The sequence below is a fragment of the Taudactylus pleione genome, unplaced genomic scaffold (assembly GCF_031769625.1).
Source record: "Taudactylus pleione unplaced genomic scaffold, aTauple2 ptg000053l, whole genome shotgun sequence".
NCBI lineage: Eukaryota > Metazoa > Chordata > Amphibia > Anura > Myobatrachidae > Taudactylus > Taudactylus pleione.
In genome coordinates, this window is record NW_028284455.1 from 47,291,847 (window position 1) to 47,310,538 (window position 18,692).

At 42.9% G+C, this 18,692-nt stretch overlaps 1 protein-coding gene across 2 annotated transcripts in view; it reads right to left on the bottom strand.

Annotated features, from left to right (window-relative positions):
- Positions 1 to 407: 407 nt before the first annotated feature.
- The window catches only part of CDCP1 (CUB domain containing protein 1), a 97,324-nt gene continuing 79,039 nt past the window's right edge, over positions 408 to 18,692 (bottom strand). For both annotated transcript variants that reach the window (XM_088462992.1, XM_088462985.1), the window contains exons 7-9: positions 5,436 to 5,804; positions 2,550 to 2,634; positions 408 to 1,127 (exon numbers count right to left, since the gene is read on the bottom strand). In XM_088462992.1, coding sequence (XP_088319118.1) covers positions 707 to 1,127; positions 2,550 to 2,634; positions 5,436 to 5,804 — 875 coding nt within the window. In that variant the 3' untranslated portion in view covers positions 408 to 706. The remainder of the gene's footprint in view (positions 1,128 to 2,549; positions 2,635 to 5,435; positions 5,805 to 18,692) is intronic.

Here is an 18,692-nt window from a genome sequence, read left to right on the forward strand (position 1 = left end):
AAGTTGTTCATTTACTATGTTCATTTAATTGTAATGAACGATTTTGATGAACTACAAACAATTTTTGCATATTAACTTAATGAAAATCGTTGAGTTGACAAGTCTGACTGAACTACAAACGTGAACGCGTATGAACAATAATCGTTCATCGTTTGACTCAGAAAGTGAACGATTTTTTCAAACGATTATCGTTAAACGATATCGTTAAACGATAATCATTCAAAAAATCGTTGTGTGTGTATGCACCTTATAACTATAGTACAACATGTTTAGAACATGTTATTTATGGTGGCATGCACTTATTATGTTGTAATATCATGTGTGGGACAATTAAATTGGAGTTAGAAAAAAAAATATTTACAACTTTTTTTTTTTTTTATTAAAAAAAAAAAAAAAAAAACAATCGCACAAAAACACAATTCCAAGTAAAAATCTTTCCTCCTTATGGATTTTCCCCACGGTTTGTGGACATTTTCAATGAATAACATATGCAAGTTTGCACTCAATCATGAAGCTGCCAAGACATCAATTATTCACACTGTGTAGCGAGATATGCTTTGAAGACTATCCAGATGTGATGTGCACGGATGAGCAATGTCCCTGATGCCGGGTATTCACTGTATACCACACTGGATATAAAAGTCTTATCAGCCAGTTTTAGTGTCGTTCCTTCCAAAATAAATAACATCTGTCCATCCTGAATATATCACGCAGGCAGCATTGTTCCATTTCCTGATTCTTCAATGTACGGTATACTGGTATCTTCATTTTCTACAGGTTGTCTTGATTCACAGAAAGTGTAAATTTCATTCTTTCTCATTGACTGGGCAAGGAGGTCCTCCATTTTTTCTTCCCTAATTTCCCTTGTACTTCCATTAGGGAAAATCATCGGGGGCACAGGTGGCGCATCACCCATTCGCCCCTCAAAAGGCTGGTATACATCTACCTGCGGGGCCAATCCATTGGTTTCTTGCAAAAGGTGGCCATAGATCATTGTATCATCAATAACTGCGTAGACATGGGACTCGTTAGATTTCCTACCCTTCTTGAAGATGGCATGACGCCTGGGTACCTCCGTGTTCACCTTGGCATTGTAAATACCCACTGGGGACTCTATCTGCTTTTTCCTGCAGTGTAAAAAAAAATATAAACATAAATATGTGACAAAAGGGAAAGGCCTATAACTAATGCGTAATGAGGTTTTTTTTTTTTTTTTACAGAAAATACATAGATAATATCTTTAATATTAAATACAATTATAGGCTTTCCCTCTGGTCTCTCAGTCAGATACACTAAGAATGCAGTATCAAACTATCTGCATCAGGTTTCAAACTGCTTTTGGTATAATGAGTGTAACATCCCTTCAAAGTGAGGTTTCATCATTATCCTTTATGTATATACATATACCTATTACCTACCATAGGGGAAAACATATACATCAAGGTTAAAGGGTATATTTATCAATATCCACTGATAACCAAGTCTGTATCTCTGCTTATTGCAGCGATGGAGATTGCAAACAGTCGTGCTGGCATTTACTTCTCTGTGAGGATTCTTTGCTTGGTGACGGTAGCCTAACATTGCTGGCTAAGGTTTACAATAAAATGCCTGGCCAGCAGCCACAGTAGTCTGACCCAGACGGGAACCTGCAAACCATCACTGACTGGTATAGGCTTGATGAATTGTAAGAGTCTGATATCCCCAAAGAGGTTTGTAGTCACAGCAGTAAGCGGCTATAAATAGATGAGCTAACCTTTATATAATTCGAGAGAAGCTGAGAGAAACGGAATTGGTATGTTATACTGCCGGACGTCAGCCCGGCGGATGAAATACAGACGCCGGAAGGCCAGCATATGGAGATCCCGACAGGGTAAGTATAAAAGCTATCCCTAACCTTCTCCCCCCCCCCCTAACCCTAAGCCTCCCTTAGGGGTGCCTACCCCTAACCTCCCCCCCTAGTGCCTTACCCTAACCTAATAATACATTAAATCATAAATTAAAGTACAGAAATTGAGGTTGGAAGGAAAGAAAACTAAAAAAAATAAATAAAAATAGTGAACAATTGCTCGTGGTTTGGGGATTAAAAATAAATAAACAACACAGGCGAAAGGGTCTCTCAGTTTACCAACCTCTAGGAGAATGGATGCTTGCCTCAATTTATTTAGAAAGGCCTCTCGTCCCTGGGTAATGCCATCTGTAGACGGCATTATGGGGAACTTGCGAAGCCAGATATCACCTTCAGAACAAAGCTCCACATAGTCCACAAACTGCTCACCAGCTGCATTAGGCTGGCAGTGAGGAGAGAAAACACTCTCATAGTAGCAGGGTTTTCACCAGAGCCCTGTATTGATGAATTGCAGTACAAATAAAATCTATATGTGGCGATGCAGATTTTTAGATAGAAAAGTTTTTAATAAATAGACCCCCTAATTATGGGACAGGCAAATTGTATCTACTCAAATATTAAGACATGGTGTACAGTACTCCTAGCATACCTTACATTCTGTACTGCACACCAGCATATGTAAGCAACATGAATTTACACTTACTTTTTTTTGATACAGCAAATGGTTATGATCACTGCCAATACAACAGCAAATGCGGAAGCTGCTGCAATCAATATTATTTTTAGACCTGTGAAAATGAAAATAAAGAGATTGTATGACATACAGTAGGACCAATCCTTTCTTATACTGTACATTGTGAAAGTGCATGGATGTGAAATTGACCACGTATGTTTCACACAATACTTAACGTGACATGGGGTTACCAAACAGGTTCATGAGAAAGCAGATTTATAAACTCTTCAGTACAAATATAAAACTGTGAAATGCATTACCTTTAACCTACCCACTTCTTTTTACTAGGCAACTCTTTGGAGTATAGGACAAAAAAGTAAATTTTTCCCTCCAGCTTTGGTTATTGAGGGGCCTATTTATCATCACTTAATTTTTATAAAAGCAGGGGAAATCTCCTGCTTACCTTCCTCTGACAGAATAGCCCGCTGTCCCCATACACTAGTATGGGGACAGAATTCATCAAGCCCAGAACAAATATTTTCAGAGCTTGAGTGCGGGAGCATTCGCCATTTTCAGATGGCAAATGCTCCCGCTCCGGGCTCCCAACCTGCTCTTTCCCTAAGGGAAGGAGTCCCAGGTTGCGAAAAGGGATCCTTTCGGATCCCTCCGCCCCTGTCCGGTTCCTTCCGCCGGACGTCGGGGCTCTTGTGCGCATGTATGACCTGTAGGTCACACATGCGTACTAGCGTCACTGCTCCAAAAGGAGCAGTGAAAAGATTTACTGCTCCTTTTGGAGCAGTGATACACTTCGGGAAGACAGTTGATTTTTGGATCAGCTGTGTCTATAATGAATTGCTCCGGCGCTCGCATCAAATTAGAATGTTAATTATGGGGGTTTGATAATTAATATCATGAATAGACCCCCAAAGTTGTTTGTTATATCCAATGACTACGAATACTGTAACTACAAATCTCTGTGAAAAAAGTTTCAGGTCCTTCCAGGAATATTTCAGCTGAGATTGTGTACATGTGTATTTTCCTGCACACAGCACAATTGCCGTCAGTAATCCCATTAAAGAGTACTGCAGTCAGCCATGGTAGTGGCAGGACAAGGACAACCTCAGACCACTCACCTGCAGGCCCCATAGTGAGTGCATCACTGACTTCCAGACTGCTACGTAGCAAGTATAAATACAATGCAAAATATCTCATTCTGCCAGGACAGGGAGCTTTTACATGCATATTTGTGAATGTCATTAGAGGCCACTACAGTTGCTATTTGCAACTATAGTGAAGTTGTAGTTTTATGTATCTAGAACTAATAATAGAATTTAATATGATGTCACAATTTAATCAGCTACTTCTTCCAAGTAAAGCATACCCAAATATATGCACTTTGGTCAAACACGGACACAGTTATAAAGTTGTATTTATCAATATGCGGCAGTAAAGCAGAGTACACAGCTATACATTCCTTGGTCTCATCACCCGATATTGGGTGATCGGACCGAGGATTGTATAGGTGTGTATGCAGGAGCGCTAACCAATTAGCAGCTTATAATGACACTGCAGGTCAGTTCGTATGTGCTGTTTAATATTTCTCGGCCCAACCTCCCGATCCCACAGAAAACCATACACACTAAGGTATGACATGTCAGTGTGTACGGGGCTGCAGGCAGCTGACAGGGGACCACGCTGCTCGGCTTATCGGGAGTGTTTAACCCAATCAGCCGCAGATCAAAAAAGGTGTGTACCCAGATTTGAAATTGCCACAATATAAAATGAATTACGTAGTCACAAAGTACTAATAAAATTTTGCCAGAGAGCTACTAAGTGACACTGGCTGGCAGGTGTATGAGGAGTCTTTACCACCACCCTTAGATGGAAAAAAAAAAGACTTGTTAAATAGTTGCTCTTAGCAACCAATCAGCTTCTGTCATTTATCTAGCACAGCCTATAACATGACAATTAGAAGCTGATTGGTTGGTATGGACAATCTCTCCATTTGTTTTCAAATAACCTTTTAGGGAAGTCAGAAGTGTCTTGTCACATGATCAGAGGCGTATCTATAATGGGTGCAGGGTGTGCGGAGCACATGGGCCCCTGGGTCCAGGGGGGCCCCGCACCGCACACCCTGCACCCATAGTATTAATTACCTCTCCGGAGTCCCCCGCCGGCGCGGGGGTCTGGCGCTGTAAAAATGACTGGAAAATGGCTGCCGCGACGGCCATTTTCCCGGTGACCTGCGCATGCTCTATAGATTCTGGGCGCACTCTAGTGCCTAGAGTCTAACTCCGGCGCTGGCCGTGCACAGCTTAGTGCGCAGCCGGCCGCCGGACAGAGAGGAGGGGGCCCGTGCCAGAGACTGCACACGGTCCCCCTCCTCTCTAGAAACGCCCCTACACATGATCCTGGACTTCTTGTACTCAGGACTGCAAGAATCAGATCACTACAACTACATTTACAACTGCTACTAAAGGGCAGTGGAGAGTGCATAGACACAGGGGGAGATTTATCAAAGTTTGGAGAGTGACAAAGTACCAACCAATCAGTTCATAACTGTCATTTTTCAAATACAGCCTGTAAAATTGCACTTACACTCTGATTTGTGGTACTTTATCTCTCTCTCTCCAAGGTTTGATAATTCTCCCCCATATATTGCATTTCCTTGGCCTAATGTAGCCAGCCCCTCCTAGAGGAGATCTTGGTGATTTCATAATGTTGCCACCGTATTTCTGGGTAAAGTCCATGCAACCGCCATGACAAGACATTTATCTGCATCTTGTTTGAATATAGAGAATATTAATAGTATGTAGTTATTTGGGCATCCAGTGGTCCTAATAGGCCAAACTGGACGACCATACTAGCACCTATCCTTCCCTGCAGTAGGCATAAGCCTGCATATCGGGTACTTACCTGGGGTCACTTGATTGAAGATAACAGACATCTGCATTTTAAGTCTTTTTCCTTTAATAAATGGTTTGCAGTTGGAGATGTTTATCCAGAATGGAGAGTATATTTCCATGGGACTTGGCAGCTGCTCACCCTCTCTTCGCACTATGGCCAGTTCATTGCCTCCCTGTTCTTTTATGTTGATGTAGGCGCCGCCCGTTTCACATATAATGTCCATTTTGTCCTTAGAAAATTTTACTTTCCCAGACAGCTTTTTAGGTAAATTGATGATCCATGAAAGAGACACATAATCTGGAAGCCCGGTGTCCCAATTTGGAGTCTGTAGATGAACAGTATCACTAGTTTTTGGGGAAACGGTGAATATGCACTCCTCTGTAAACAGAACAGACGGGACACAATAATAAATAACTAGCAACAGTATACAAAATGACATGTATATGGGTTCAAATACACAGTGTCATAAAAACATTTTAAAACATTGACAGACTTGAATATACTTACAACAGTACATACTCTAAGAGAATAACAGAGGGCTCATGTTTAGATGGACTCATTTACATTCCAAACATACACAGAAAAGGCCATGTGAATATAAAAGAGCATATTTATGTTATGTGTAACACGTAAACAGTAATGTTTGCATCAGGCCTACTTACTCCTAAGTATAATGTATAGATATGGTTGGTAATAATTGCTGTAGACACATTAGACTAAACAAAACAATAATGTAAAACAGTGTCAAATACATTTGAGACTACCATCCTGACAGTTATAGACACAATAGTCAATTTTAAAAATATAATCAAATATAAACACCTCCAGATAGGTTTTTTACTACTTTAAAGTCTCAATCTACTTCAAATCAAAATTATAATTACGAATTGTGAATGGACAGCAGCGACATGATACAATATAGAAGCAACGCTAATACTCAAGTACTATCGGCTGGAGGAGTCAGTACACAATCATCCAATTAGAAGCAGCTAGGTAGTGCTGCTGATACTTACCATCAATTATGTATCATTGCACTAATCCTCCAGTACATGCAAGAGATGTCAGGTGCATCTGAGGAGGTGTCCAGGTCTGTGTCACAATTATGTGAACCAGGGGCAAAGTTCATACCAGAAGCCTGGAGGCAAAAAAGTTGTTGGTGCCCCCCTTCACTCACATTCACTGCCAACACCATCCAGTCCCAGCAGCACTCATGCACACTCCTCCAAACCCACATTTACTGCCAACACCCCAGGCAGCACCCAGACACTCACTCTCCTCCCCCTACATTTACTTTCAACACTCCAGCAGCACCCAGACACACACTCTCCTCCCTCTTCATTCACTTCCAACACCCCAGCAAAACCCACTCACTCTCCATCCCTGCATTCACTGCCATGCCAAAACTGCAGCAGCAGCAAACACACACACTTCCCCCAATTAATTACCAACAAACCAGCACACAAATACTACTTGTTGTTTTTCAGGGCTTTCCATTCTTGCTACTTGCTGCTCCCACAGCAACAGCAGAGGGAGCAAGTCCCGCATGTGTGAGGGGGGAAGAAGCAACAAAGGAGGGAGGGGCCATGCACTGTAGCCTCTGCCGTGCCCCTTTTATGTACATTAGGGCGATTACTTGCTGGAGATCCATCCCTAGTGAACCGACTCGAGGGTGGGGGCCATAGGAGAGGGAGGACTGTGGCACATGCCCCCTGGGCTACCTACGTATTCCTAAGCATAAAGCAGAACCTGGAGCAATGGACAAGGTCAGTGTATCCCTTTCAGGGCTGACACCCGGAGGAGACTGCCTTCCATTTTCTTCTGTATTTACGCCCCTGATGTGAACATGCCTGTGACCGTACTTAGCCTTTGCTTGCCGATCCCTGTCCTCTCTCAGGCATAAGAGAACACAAAATTCTTTACAAGAATGCATTTCATATGCATCTTTGGAGTATGGAAATGTGTTCTTATGCACTTACCTTGCATGAGAACCAATATACCGTTCACTATAAAGATATTTTTAGACCTCAAGGACAACAGGTCAACCTCTCCTGCCAGGAATTGTTCTGCCAACATTGATTGCAAAGTCTAAAGCCACATATCCACTACACAATATCGCTCCATGAGCGATATCATGTAGTGTGTCCCCAGCAGTGGTGTGCTCAATGTTCTTAACGACATTGAGCACACACTGAACGATATCATTCAGTGCCAGCACTCTTCCTCATCCCCGAACCTGCACAACCTGACGATATAGTCAGGTTGGACAGCAGGTTCAGGCGATGAACGACGTCGTCAACTACCAGCGAGAACGTGCATCGCTGGTCACTGACGACATATCCACTGGCCGATATAATGATAACGATTTCGTTCATTATATCGGCTAGTGGATACGTGGCTTTATTGACCGCAATTCCTTCCTAAAGAGGCAACATATTATATTTGTTCTCTAGGTAACATTAGACTATCTGAAAATGTTTACTAAGAAAACAAATATAAAACTCCTAACTGCTAACACTCCAGCAGTACTCTAACAGGGTGAAGCATTTCCAATTCATAAAAGAAGCCACTTGTGCTAGTACTTTATTTAAATCTTAAAATATCCATTATACTGGCATAACCCCCTATTCTAGTTTTCTGCAGGAGAAGGGGCTATCACAACTTCAACTCTGCTTGTTCTATAAACATAGCGCCATCTCAGGATGGAGTTACTGTATTGGTACTTACCTGGTCTACAGCGCACACAATGTTCAGGAAGAGGTACTGCGCATGTGCAGTACGGATTCCAAGTAAAGTGGTACTGGGAATATGTAGAATGGAAAACTAGTGGAATACTAGTGAATGTTGCCCCAATAGAAGTTTATTCAATAAAGCTACACAGAATAGAGTATTACATGAGATCAGCACTTGATGTAAAGTTTAAAAAACTTAAACACAATATTTATATACATGCATAAAATTAAGCAAAATTCCACCGAGCGTAAATGAGAAGAAACCGTATTCCTGATCTCCATAGCAAATGTATAGATATGCTGTACAGTGGAAAGGCACAATCAATGGGGTACATTCAATTAGCTGCAAGGGAGGCGAGTTGCCGATGTAACACTGTGGAAATGCCAACAGTAGCACCTGAACTCGACATACCCCCCACCACCCCCTCTCCCCTCATCCCGTATTTGTATTTTATTGTACGGCTACAAACAAAAAGCAACGAGTCATAGGGTACCGTAAATGCGGTATATAGCTGCACCGACTTGCAGCTAAGTGAATTGACCCCAATGTGTTGTGGTACAGACAAGTGCTATTTGTTATAGCAGTTGGAATAATGAACTATTGTAAAATAAGGCAAATTGAAACCAGAAGAGTTCCATGAACACAGAAAAGCACAAGGCTGAATACTGGGATTCTTTAAAGGCCACAGAATTTCAAGGCGATTCCAGCAGTAGCATACAGTAACTACAGGGACGCGCAGTGAGCACAGAGAGAAGTGATTGGCTGCATGCTGGGCTGAATGAGGAGGAGATGAGCCCAGGCATGTAGGACGCTGCTGCTGTGGATGGGGATGATGAACAAGCAGCACAGTTCAGGACAAATAGATGATTACTAGCAGGAGGAGGGTTATTATACCTGCAGGTGCTGCTATAAAATGACGTGTTAGTGATTGGGGACCACATCGATCCTTATGCTCAAGAGAGTATTGATATTTATTGTTAACGCTCGCGAATAACTTGCCAGTTTCAACCTTACCATCTCTTTGTGTAGGTGCCTATCATACTTGCCTACTTTTGAAAAGGCATTTCAGGGAGATTGTGAAAGCAGCACTAGCACGGCGGTAAAGTGGACGTGTGCTGCTACATCTGAGAGGCGTGTCATAAAATTGCTTTACATCCAAACGTAAACGAGCCCCAAGGCATGCAGTAAGATCTATTTGTTGATGAAAACACACTGATACTTCTCAGAAAATGCATGTAGCCATAGGGATCATTGTACCTTACAACCACTGCAGGGAAATGATACCTATGATCCCATTTGAATGTAAATATCTCTGTTTTTTTTATATAATATAACAGCTTCATAATGGCGGTAAGGTGCAATCAGGGAGATTGCTAGACTCTTCAGGGAGACAGGGAGATTGCTACAATTCAGTGAGTCTCCCTGACAATGAGGGAGAGTTGGAAAGTATGGCCTAGTATAATCACAAACATTTTTCATGTGCTGTGATAATGAGAGGAGGAAGGAAAGCGCGCTAAACTCCCGAAAATTGCCGATTTTTTTCTCCGGTTACGAATTGAGAAAAACAGGAAAAATGTAAACCTATGGAGAGACCTAGGGGTAAATTTACTAAGATGGGAGTTCTAAGTGATGTTGCCCATAGCAACCAATCAGATTCTACTTATTTATCTAGCACCTTCTAGAACATAATACCTGGAATCTGATTGGTTGCTATGGGCAACATCAATTCTTAATAGAACTCCCATCTTAGTAAATTTGCCCCCTAGAATAGAATGGAACACTAGAATAGAAGATATCAAAGGACAACCTAATCATGGAACATGCAGTTCTAATAATATCCCAAATTGTGATGAGCTATAGTTGAGGTATCGGAAACCTGTGAAGAGTTTGGTGCAAAGTGGTTTGATTTCAATTTGGAGTGTGTGAAATATGCTCAGCCTGTCTTCTATGCACCCAAAGAAGTAAACGATCAAGTAAGAATTTAACATATTTTGCATATACAATAAAATCCCATTTCTTTAGAATGTCCTTGCCTGAACGAGTTTACATATATTGTGTTATATGTGTTGTTCAATGATTTGGAGTTTCACTGTAAATTGTATTTAGAGTAGCTACGTATTTCTAATAAGCATGATACAGAAATTATTCAGATATGATAAAACATGTAGACATAAGGGTTTATAGAAATCAAATAGGAAGCCCACCTAGGGAGTTTACCAGGGCCCTCTAAACCATACTTCCCTACTTTTGAAAACAACTTTGAGGAAGATTGCAGATGGCTGTAAAATGCACCTAATTATAGGTGGAATTCATCATTCCACCTCTCCATAAGTAACTATTCCGAAAAGCTGTCATTTTTGCGATGACAGCTTTTCGGGAAATAGATACTTTTCCCTGCCTACACTACCTTATCGCATCTGGAAACAGTGCTGCGCATGCGCTGTTACATCTGTAAAACCAGCGCATGCGCAGCACTGCCTACAGATGCGTTAAGTTTGTGTACCCCCCCCCACCACCCTCCCCCCTCCGCTCACCTCCCCCCCCCCCCCCCGACTTACCTGTCCGCGCAGCAGCCTACGGCTCCGTCCTACTGGTCTGTCATGTAGTTTCCCAGCAGACCACATGACAGATTAGGAAAAAAAAAAAAACTTTTTTTTTTTTGTCTAAACTTTCTTGTGCTCTGCTGGGGAGCACACATGTCCGACCAGCCTCCGGAGCCTGAGGACGGAGGAGAGCGCCGAAGGGACTCGTCGGGGGACCTGCACACGCGGATACAGGTAAGTTTCACCTGCTATTTGCCACCTCACAGTGGCGAATAGTAACTGCATCAAATTCCGAAAATTTATAATTTTCGGAATTTGATGAATACCATAATTTCCACATCCCCATACTAATGTATGGGGAGTGTGGAAATTAACGCAGGGGAACTTAGCAAGGAGATATCTGTGATATCTCCTGTGCTAAGTGGCTACATGAATACCAAAATAACGTTATTTAAGGAAAATGTCCTTAATAACGTTATTTTAGTGTTGATTAATAGGCCCCACATTCATAGATCTCTCTACACACACACACACACACACACACACACACACACACACACACACACTAATAGATCTCACTACACACATTTACATTAATAGATACACACAGTCACATTAATAGATACATACACACAAACAAACAAATAGATCTCCCAGAGCCGTAACTAGGCATTTTGTGCCCTATGCCAGAAAGAGCATTGGTGCCCCCCTATATTTTAAACAGGCATAGTTTGCGGCGAAGACATGCACCAAAAAAAAAAAAGGGACGTGGCCTTTACCGGGAAGAGACATGGCCACACAAAAGTACCAATTCACATGAGACAGGATGTAGTTACGGAATGCTGGCTAGGGAGTTTTGACACATGTCAAGATACCGATGCATGTCATAATATCAACGCAGGAATGCAGAACGAAGCACGCCTGAACGAGGCAAGTACGGGCACCCGTCCTCTTAGCCGCGGTTTGGGGGCGGGTTAGGTTTAGGGCACCCCAGGAGGACTTAGGGTTAGGCACCCCCCGAGAAGGGTTAGGCACCCCTGGGGGAGGTTATGGTTAGGCACACCCCGGGAGGGTTAGGTTTATGGAGCGGGTAGGAGGGTTTGCTTTACTTACCTCCGCTGTCGGGATTTCCTCACTTCGGCCAACCGCTGGCAGAATTTGAACCCCAGCTCTAAACCACTAGTTAAGCTCTTGGATGCCGGATATCCCTTTTTATTCTCTAGTGGGAAAGGGAAGTACTTCACTTGCAATCCTAACTCATAGTCAGATGCATTTTACATTCCCTGATTGTTATAAATTCTATCACAGAAGACGTTCATAATGCATCATGTTACACAATCATTAATTGACATAAAATGTAGGCCAATATACCTGAAATGTGGAAGTGAGATACTGCTGAATACAAACAAAGTGGAGCTAGAACAAATGAGCAGGTATTATAAAACTGTGTGATCCATTTATCAGTCAAACTAACTATCTGGCCTGTTTCACTTGCATTATGACTTTTCAACCTCAATAAATTGACAGCGTTTATAGAGCTAGAATCTGCCCTGCACATGAGCAGCTGAGGTGCCGGCCCTTTCCCTGTGACACACACAGATGCTGTGCTGACACAAGAATACAGACATGCTATACTTATCACATGTGAGGTCCAGCGCTAAGCCCCAGGCAAGTCATGTGTCAGGGCATGGGATCAGTGCAAGAGCGGGCTTGCCATGGCATCTGTCATCCAAATACATATAAAGCACGGATTACAGTAATAGGCATACCCATCCCTCATATTACACTGACTTTAACAACATGTATGCCAAACTCCAATGACTATGGGGTCTGAACTGAGTAGGCAGAACTTAGTGAGGACTAAATTAGTCATATGGAGGGGACATGTTCTATGTTGGAATCAGTGTACCATTAATTACAGGTTTAGGGGTTTACAATCCACTTGTACAACAGCAGCAATATTACTAGAAACTCACTCACATTGTACAGTACACCATGTAGTACATTAACAATCCTACACAAACTACTAAACTCCACATATTACATTAAGGGGTCTATATACTAAACCTTGGAGAGAAATAAAGTACCAACCAATCAGCTCCTGTCATGTTATAGGCGGCTTTTGAAAAATGACAGTTAGCAGCCGATTGGTTGGTACTTTATCTCATACTTGCCAACTCTCCCTAATTGTCAGTGAGACTCCCTGAAATAGTAGAAAACTCCCTGAAGAATCTAGCAATATCTATGATTGCACCATACCCCCATTATGAAGTGGTTTTATATATAGATATTTAAAAAGAGGAGGTATATCTTACTAGTCAGATCTAGAGAGCTGGGCATCCCATGCATGAAGTATCCTATGCATAAAGTATCAAAACGAACAGTTAAAAACCAAATTACATTTATTTGGATCTAACCATCTTCTTTTCTCATCTCTCAGGTATGTGATCTCCACCCTCCTGCAATCATACTCTGAACTTTATTCATTCAACTTATTTAAATGTATGGGATATCTTTAATTGTTGCAATAGTCATTTCCTATTTTTGTGATGTTGTTGTTAGTGAAGCATAGTTTATGATGGCAAACTGGGCTGTTGTTTACATAGTCAAACACAAGGCAATTTAACACCTGTCTCAGATGTAGCCTATGTTAATCAGCCACAGTATATCTTACTAGTCAGATCTAGAGAGCTGGGCTCGATTGAGCTGGGCATCCCATGCATGAAGTATCCTATGCAAAAAGTAGCAAAATGAACAGTTAAAAAAACAGTTGAACAAACATTGAACAACATCAAAAAGCAGGTAATTTCTAAATGCAAACTATAAGTATTTGTATTCTATGGATTTTCTCTTTTTATTCTAAACCATCATGTACCAAATATTATTCATTCTTATTTCACTCCATGGCATGTTCTCTAAGGTTATTGCATCCTTTCCTCTCCCTGCAGCTCACCCCTTTATACACATTGCAGCCTCAATAATCTACTCCCCTCTTGTGAACACACATGAGCTATTTACTTATCTTTCAAAATTGACCATAACATCCACAACCTGTTGCCATAAAAAACTTTCATACAAAACACAGAACTATATTTATATCTCTCTCCTTCTACTTCTCTTAGCTGGTGACATATCACCAAATCCAGGCCCTACACACATGCCCTACTCACAACGGAATATAAATCCAGCAAACCTCATACACATGACATGCCTCCCATCACCCTCCAAAACACTGAAATGTGGGCCTGATTCAGAGCTGAACGCTCTGACCAGAGCGCTCGCTCTGAATCAGGGCCCTCCTACCTGTTTTAGGAGCGTCCTCTTGGACGCTCGCATAGCTGTGGGTTACCACCCACAGCTTATGCGAGCGTCCATGATGATCGGGCTTGCGACGGAGACCCTGCGGTAGGGTCTTGCTGCGGCAAGCCCTGGAGTGATTTTGGCTCTATCAGAGCCAAAAATCACTCCCATTGACATCACTAGTGATGTCAGTGGGGCCAGCTTGAGACGGTAGGCGTTCCCATGGGAACGCCTCCGTCTGGCAGGCACGCCCCTGGCACGCCCACCAAAGGGGGCGTGCTGTCAATCAACATCGACAGCACGCCCCCTTTGGTGCGAGACCCGGAGCAATGGGGAGCCCGTCGCTCTCCGGGTCTCACGCATGCGCACGACGGAGCTCCCTCCGTCGTGCGCTTGCGCAGTGGGGGACATCGACCCGCTTGCGAGCGTACTGCCGCTCACGAGTGGGTCTGAATGACCCCCTGTGCCTTATGGAATGCACGCTCTGTCTGCAACAAACTAACATCCACCCATGACCTCTTTATTTCTAATAACCTAAATTTTCTGGCATTAACAGAAACATGGCTCACACAAACAGACACTGCCTCCCCTGCAGCACTCTCACATGGTGGTCTACACTTCACACACACCACCAGGCCTGGTAATAGTAAAGGAGGTGGAGTAGGAATACTACTGTCCCAATCTTTTACATATACAGTTATTCCACAGGTACCATCCCTTACATTTACATCATTTGAAGTACATTCTATTAGGACTTTCACTCCTTTCTCTCTGCGCATTGCTGCTATCTATCGTCCACCTGGACCACCCAATCAATTTCTGGAACATTTTTCTGCCTGGCTCCCTCACTTCCTATCCTCTGACATCTCCACCATTATTATGGGTGATTTCAATATCACCATTGACAGTTCACAATCCCCTCATGCCTCCAAACTTTTCTCCTTAACATCCTCTCTTGGTCTCTCCCAATGGACTGACTCCTCTACTCATCAAGATGGCCACTGCCTTGATCTTGTATTTACCACACTATGCTCAGTCTCTGATTTCACTAATTCTCCTTTCCCTCTCTCAGATCATAACCTTATCACCTGCACACTCTCCTCCATTACATCAACCTCAATGCCAAGCAAATCAACCAAACCTCCTAAAAACCCGCAGAGATATTAATGCTATTAATTTTGAACAACTATCCACCTCTCTGCAACAATCACTCTTACCCATTTCTAATTTCACTTCTCCTGAGACTGCTGTATCACATCTGAACCAGACCCTAGAACTAGCCCTTGATGAAGTAGCTCCAGCTACCCATCACATTCCGCGTAGACTTCGACGTCAACCGTGGCATTCCAAATTCACAAGACACCTACAAAAACTCTCACGGAAAGTAGAACGTCAGTGGCGAAAGTCTCATACTCCAAGTGACTTCCTCACATATAAGATGATCTACCACTCTTATCGTAACGCACTGGATAATGCCAAACAGACATTTTTCCAATCTGTTATCTCTGCCCAAGCCTCTAACCCCAAGCGAGTTTTTAATACATTTAAATCACTTCTTACCCCTCCATCACCCAACCCACCTGCTACTATCAGTGCACAAGATCTTGCTTCCTATTTCAAAAACAAGATTGATAATATCCGAAATGAAATGGTATGCACTTCCTCAGCCAGGGTCTTGTTCAATTTGCTACCTGAACCCAGTGGCACGTTCTCATCATTTGACCCCACGAAGATGAAATAGCTACACTCTTCTCATCCTCCTACTCTACTACCTCTCCTCTTGATCCTATACCCTCACAAATCAGTAAAGCTCTGTCTCCTGTGCTCATTCCACACTTAACTAAAATCTGTAATCTCTCTTTCTCTACTGGTATCTTTCCATCACTGTTCAAGCATGTAGTGATCACTCCCATTTTGAAAAAACTAAATTCTGACCCTAACTCTCTCTCAAATTACCGTCCTATCTTCCAGCTACCTTGCCCCTCCAAGCTACTGGAGAGACTTGCCTACACTCGCCTCACACACTTTAACACCCACAACTTATTGGATCCACTTCAGTCAGGCTTTCGTTCCCAACACTCCACTGAGACAGCACTGACTAAAGTAGTAAATGATCTGGTCACTGCCAAGGCTAAAGGCCATTATTCACTTCTAATTTTTCTAGATCTCTCAGCTGCCTTTGTATGAGAAGAGAGTGGTCAACAGTGTCAAACACTACAATCCATAGGTATTCAAGACACAGCCCTTTCTTGGTTCTCATCCTACCTATCTAATCGCTCTATCACTGTTCGCTTTTCTGATTCTACCTCCACTTCGCTACCTCTATCAGTTGGAGTACCACAAGGTTCAGTATTAGGTCCTCTGCTTTTCTCAATATATACCACCTCTCTTGGCAAACTAATCAGCTCTTTTGGTTTCAGTATCATCTGTACGCGGACGATACTCAAATTTACCTATCCTCCCCAGATTTGTTACCATCTGTGCTGGTCAGTGTCACTGAATGTCTCTCTGCCATTTCATCTTGGATGTCATCTCGCCACCTCAAACTTAATATATCCAAAACAGAATTAATTATATTTCCACCGGCCAATAGCAGTTACCAACCTGATATCTCTATTACTCTATGACAACTCAACAATCAACCCCACAAGCTCGCTGCCTAGGTGTGATCCTTGACTCTGAACGGTCTTTTGTTTCCCACATTCAATCTGTCTCTAAATCCTTTTACATACATCTAAGAAACATAGCCAAAATTTTACCATATCTTACGCAAGACACTACAAAAACTCTAATACACGCACTCATAATTTCCCACATTGACTATTGCAATACTCTCCTGATTGGTCTTCCCAAAAACAGGCTCTCCCCACTACAATCCATTTTGAATGCAGCTGCGAGGTTGATCTTTCTCACCAAACATTCAGTGTCTGCTGATCCACTCTGTCAGTCCCTCCATTGGCTGCCGGTCTTCTACCGTATTCAATCTAAAATACTTACACTCACACATAAAGCTATTAACCAAACCACACCAACATAAATCTCTTCACTTATCTCAAAATATCTTCCAACCAGACATCTCCATTCTGCACAAGATCTGCGTCTCTCATCCCTGCGCATTACTTGTTCCCATGCACGGTTACAGGACTTTCGGGCTGCACCCACCTTGTGTAATGCCCTCCCACGCACAATAAGACTTTCCACTACTTTCCAAACATTCAAGCGTTCTCTGAAAACTCACCTCTTTAGACAAGGTTATCAGATTCCAGGACCGCCCACCTAACCTTTTATAGCTCCCTATCTAACTCTCTTCTTATAGAAGACACCTATCACATCTTCTCTTTCTTCAATTTAACATCCTCCTAACCCTAGGCCAACTTCCCAGTGTGATTGGATTATACAGCCCACCAAGAATATCTTCAATTGGGCTGACCAATTTGCAATATGTAGCACCTCTCCTTGTGTATCAACACCTATTTCCCTATAGATTGTAAGCTGGCGAGCAGGGCCCTATTACCCTTATGTATGTCATGTATTTATGTCTTTTACAACCCAGTATAATGTTAATGTTGATTCAAATTGTAAAGTGCAACGGAATTTGCTGCGCTATATAAGAAACTGTTAATAAATAAATAAATAAATATACTTTCAAATGGGATCATTAGTCATACTTGCCTACTTTCCTGGAATGGCTGGGAGGCTCCTGAAAATAGAGTGGCTCCCACCACCACCCAGAAATGTAGGAAAGTCTCCCACACCCTCCTCTACCGCCCGCAATCTCCATGCCGTCCTCCTATCCACCCGCACACCCCCTTCCCCCGAGGCTGCCCACTTACAGAGCACAAGATGGCGGTCTGGTGCTCACTGATGATGCAATTTGCGGTGAATCATGTCATCGTGGCCCCAACACGCTATACAATGTCTGTTTCTTCTGCATAGTAAAGTGGGTGGTGGGGCCACGATGACGCGATCATGCCGCTACGCCCCCAGGACCACCCACTTCCCCATCCGCCACGCCCCGGGAGGAGGCACCAAAGCCGGTATGTCATTAGTATAATTTCTCTCCATTTGTTATAAGGCACAATGATCCCTTTGGTACATGCATTTTCTGAAAAGTATCAGAGGTTTTCATCAACAAGTAGATCTTATTAACTGCTTTGGGGCTCGTTTACACTTGGATTTAAATCAATTTTATGGCACACCTCTCAGCTGCAGCAGTACACGTGCTTTTTAACGCGCGTTCATAGGTGTTGCTGATACAACCTCCCAAAATGCTTTTTCATAAGTAGGAATGTATGCTCTATCCCCGTCCTTTTTTCTCTCTCTAGGCTTATTACATAAATACCTAAGACTCTGACAGCCTGCTACACTTAAACAAAATGGGATCGGTATGAATGACCACTGGACCTATGTCTGGCGGTTCAAATCCTGACGCTGGAAGACCGGCACCACTGAAAATCACGATCGGTAAGTACACTAACTAACCTAACCCTCTCCTCCCCTAACCCTCCCTTAGGGGTGCCTAACCCTAACCTACCACCCTAGTGCCTACCCTAACCCCCCGTCCCTGCAGCCTAAACCTAACCCTACTGGGGGGTGGTGGTGGTGGTGGGGTTTGTGCGCCTATCCCTAACCTCCCCCGGGAGCCCCTAGCCGAACCCACCCACCACCAAGCTGCTGTCTGTGTCCATCGCCC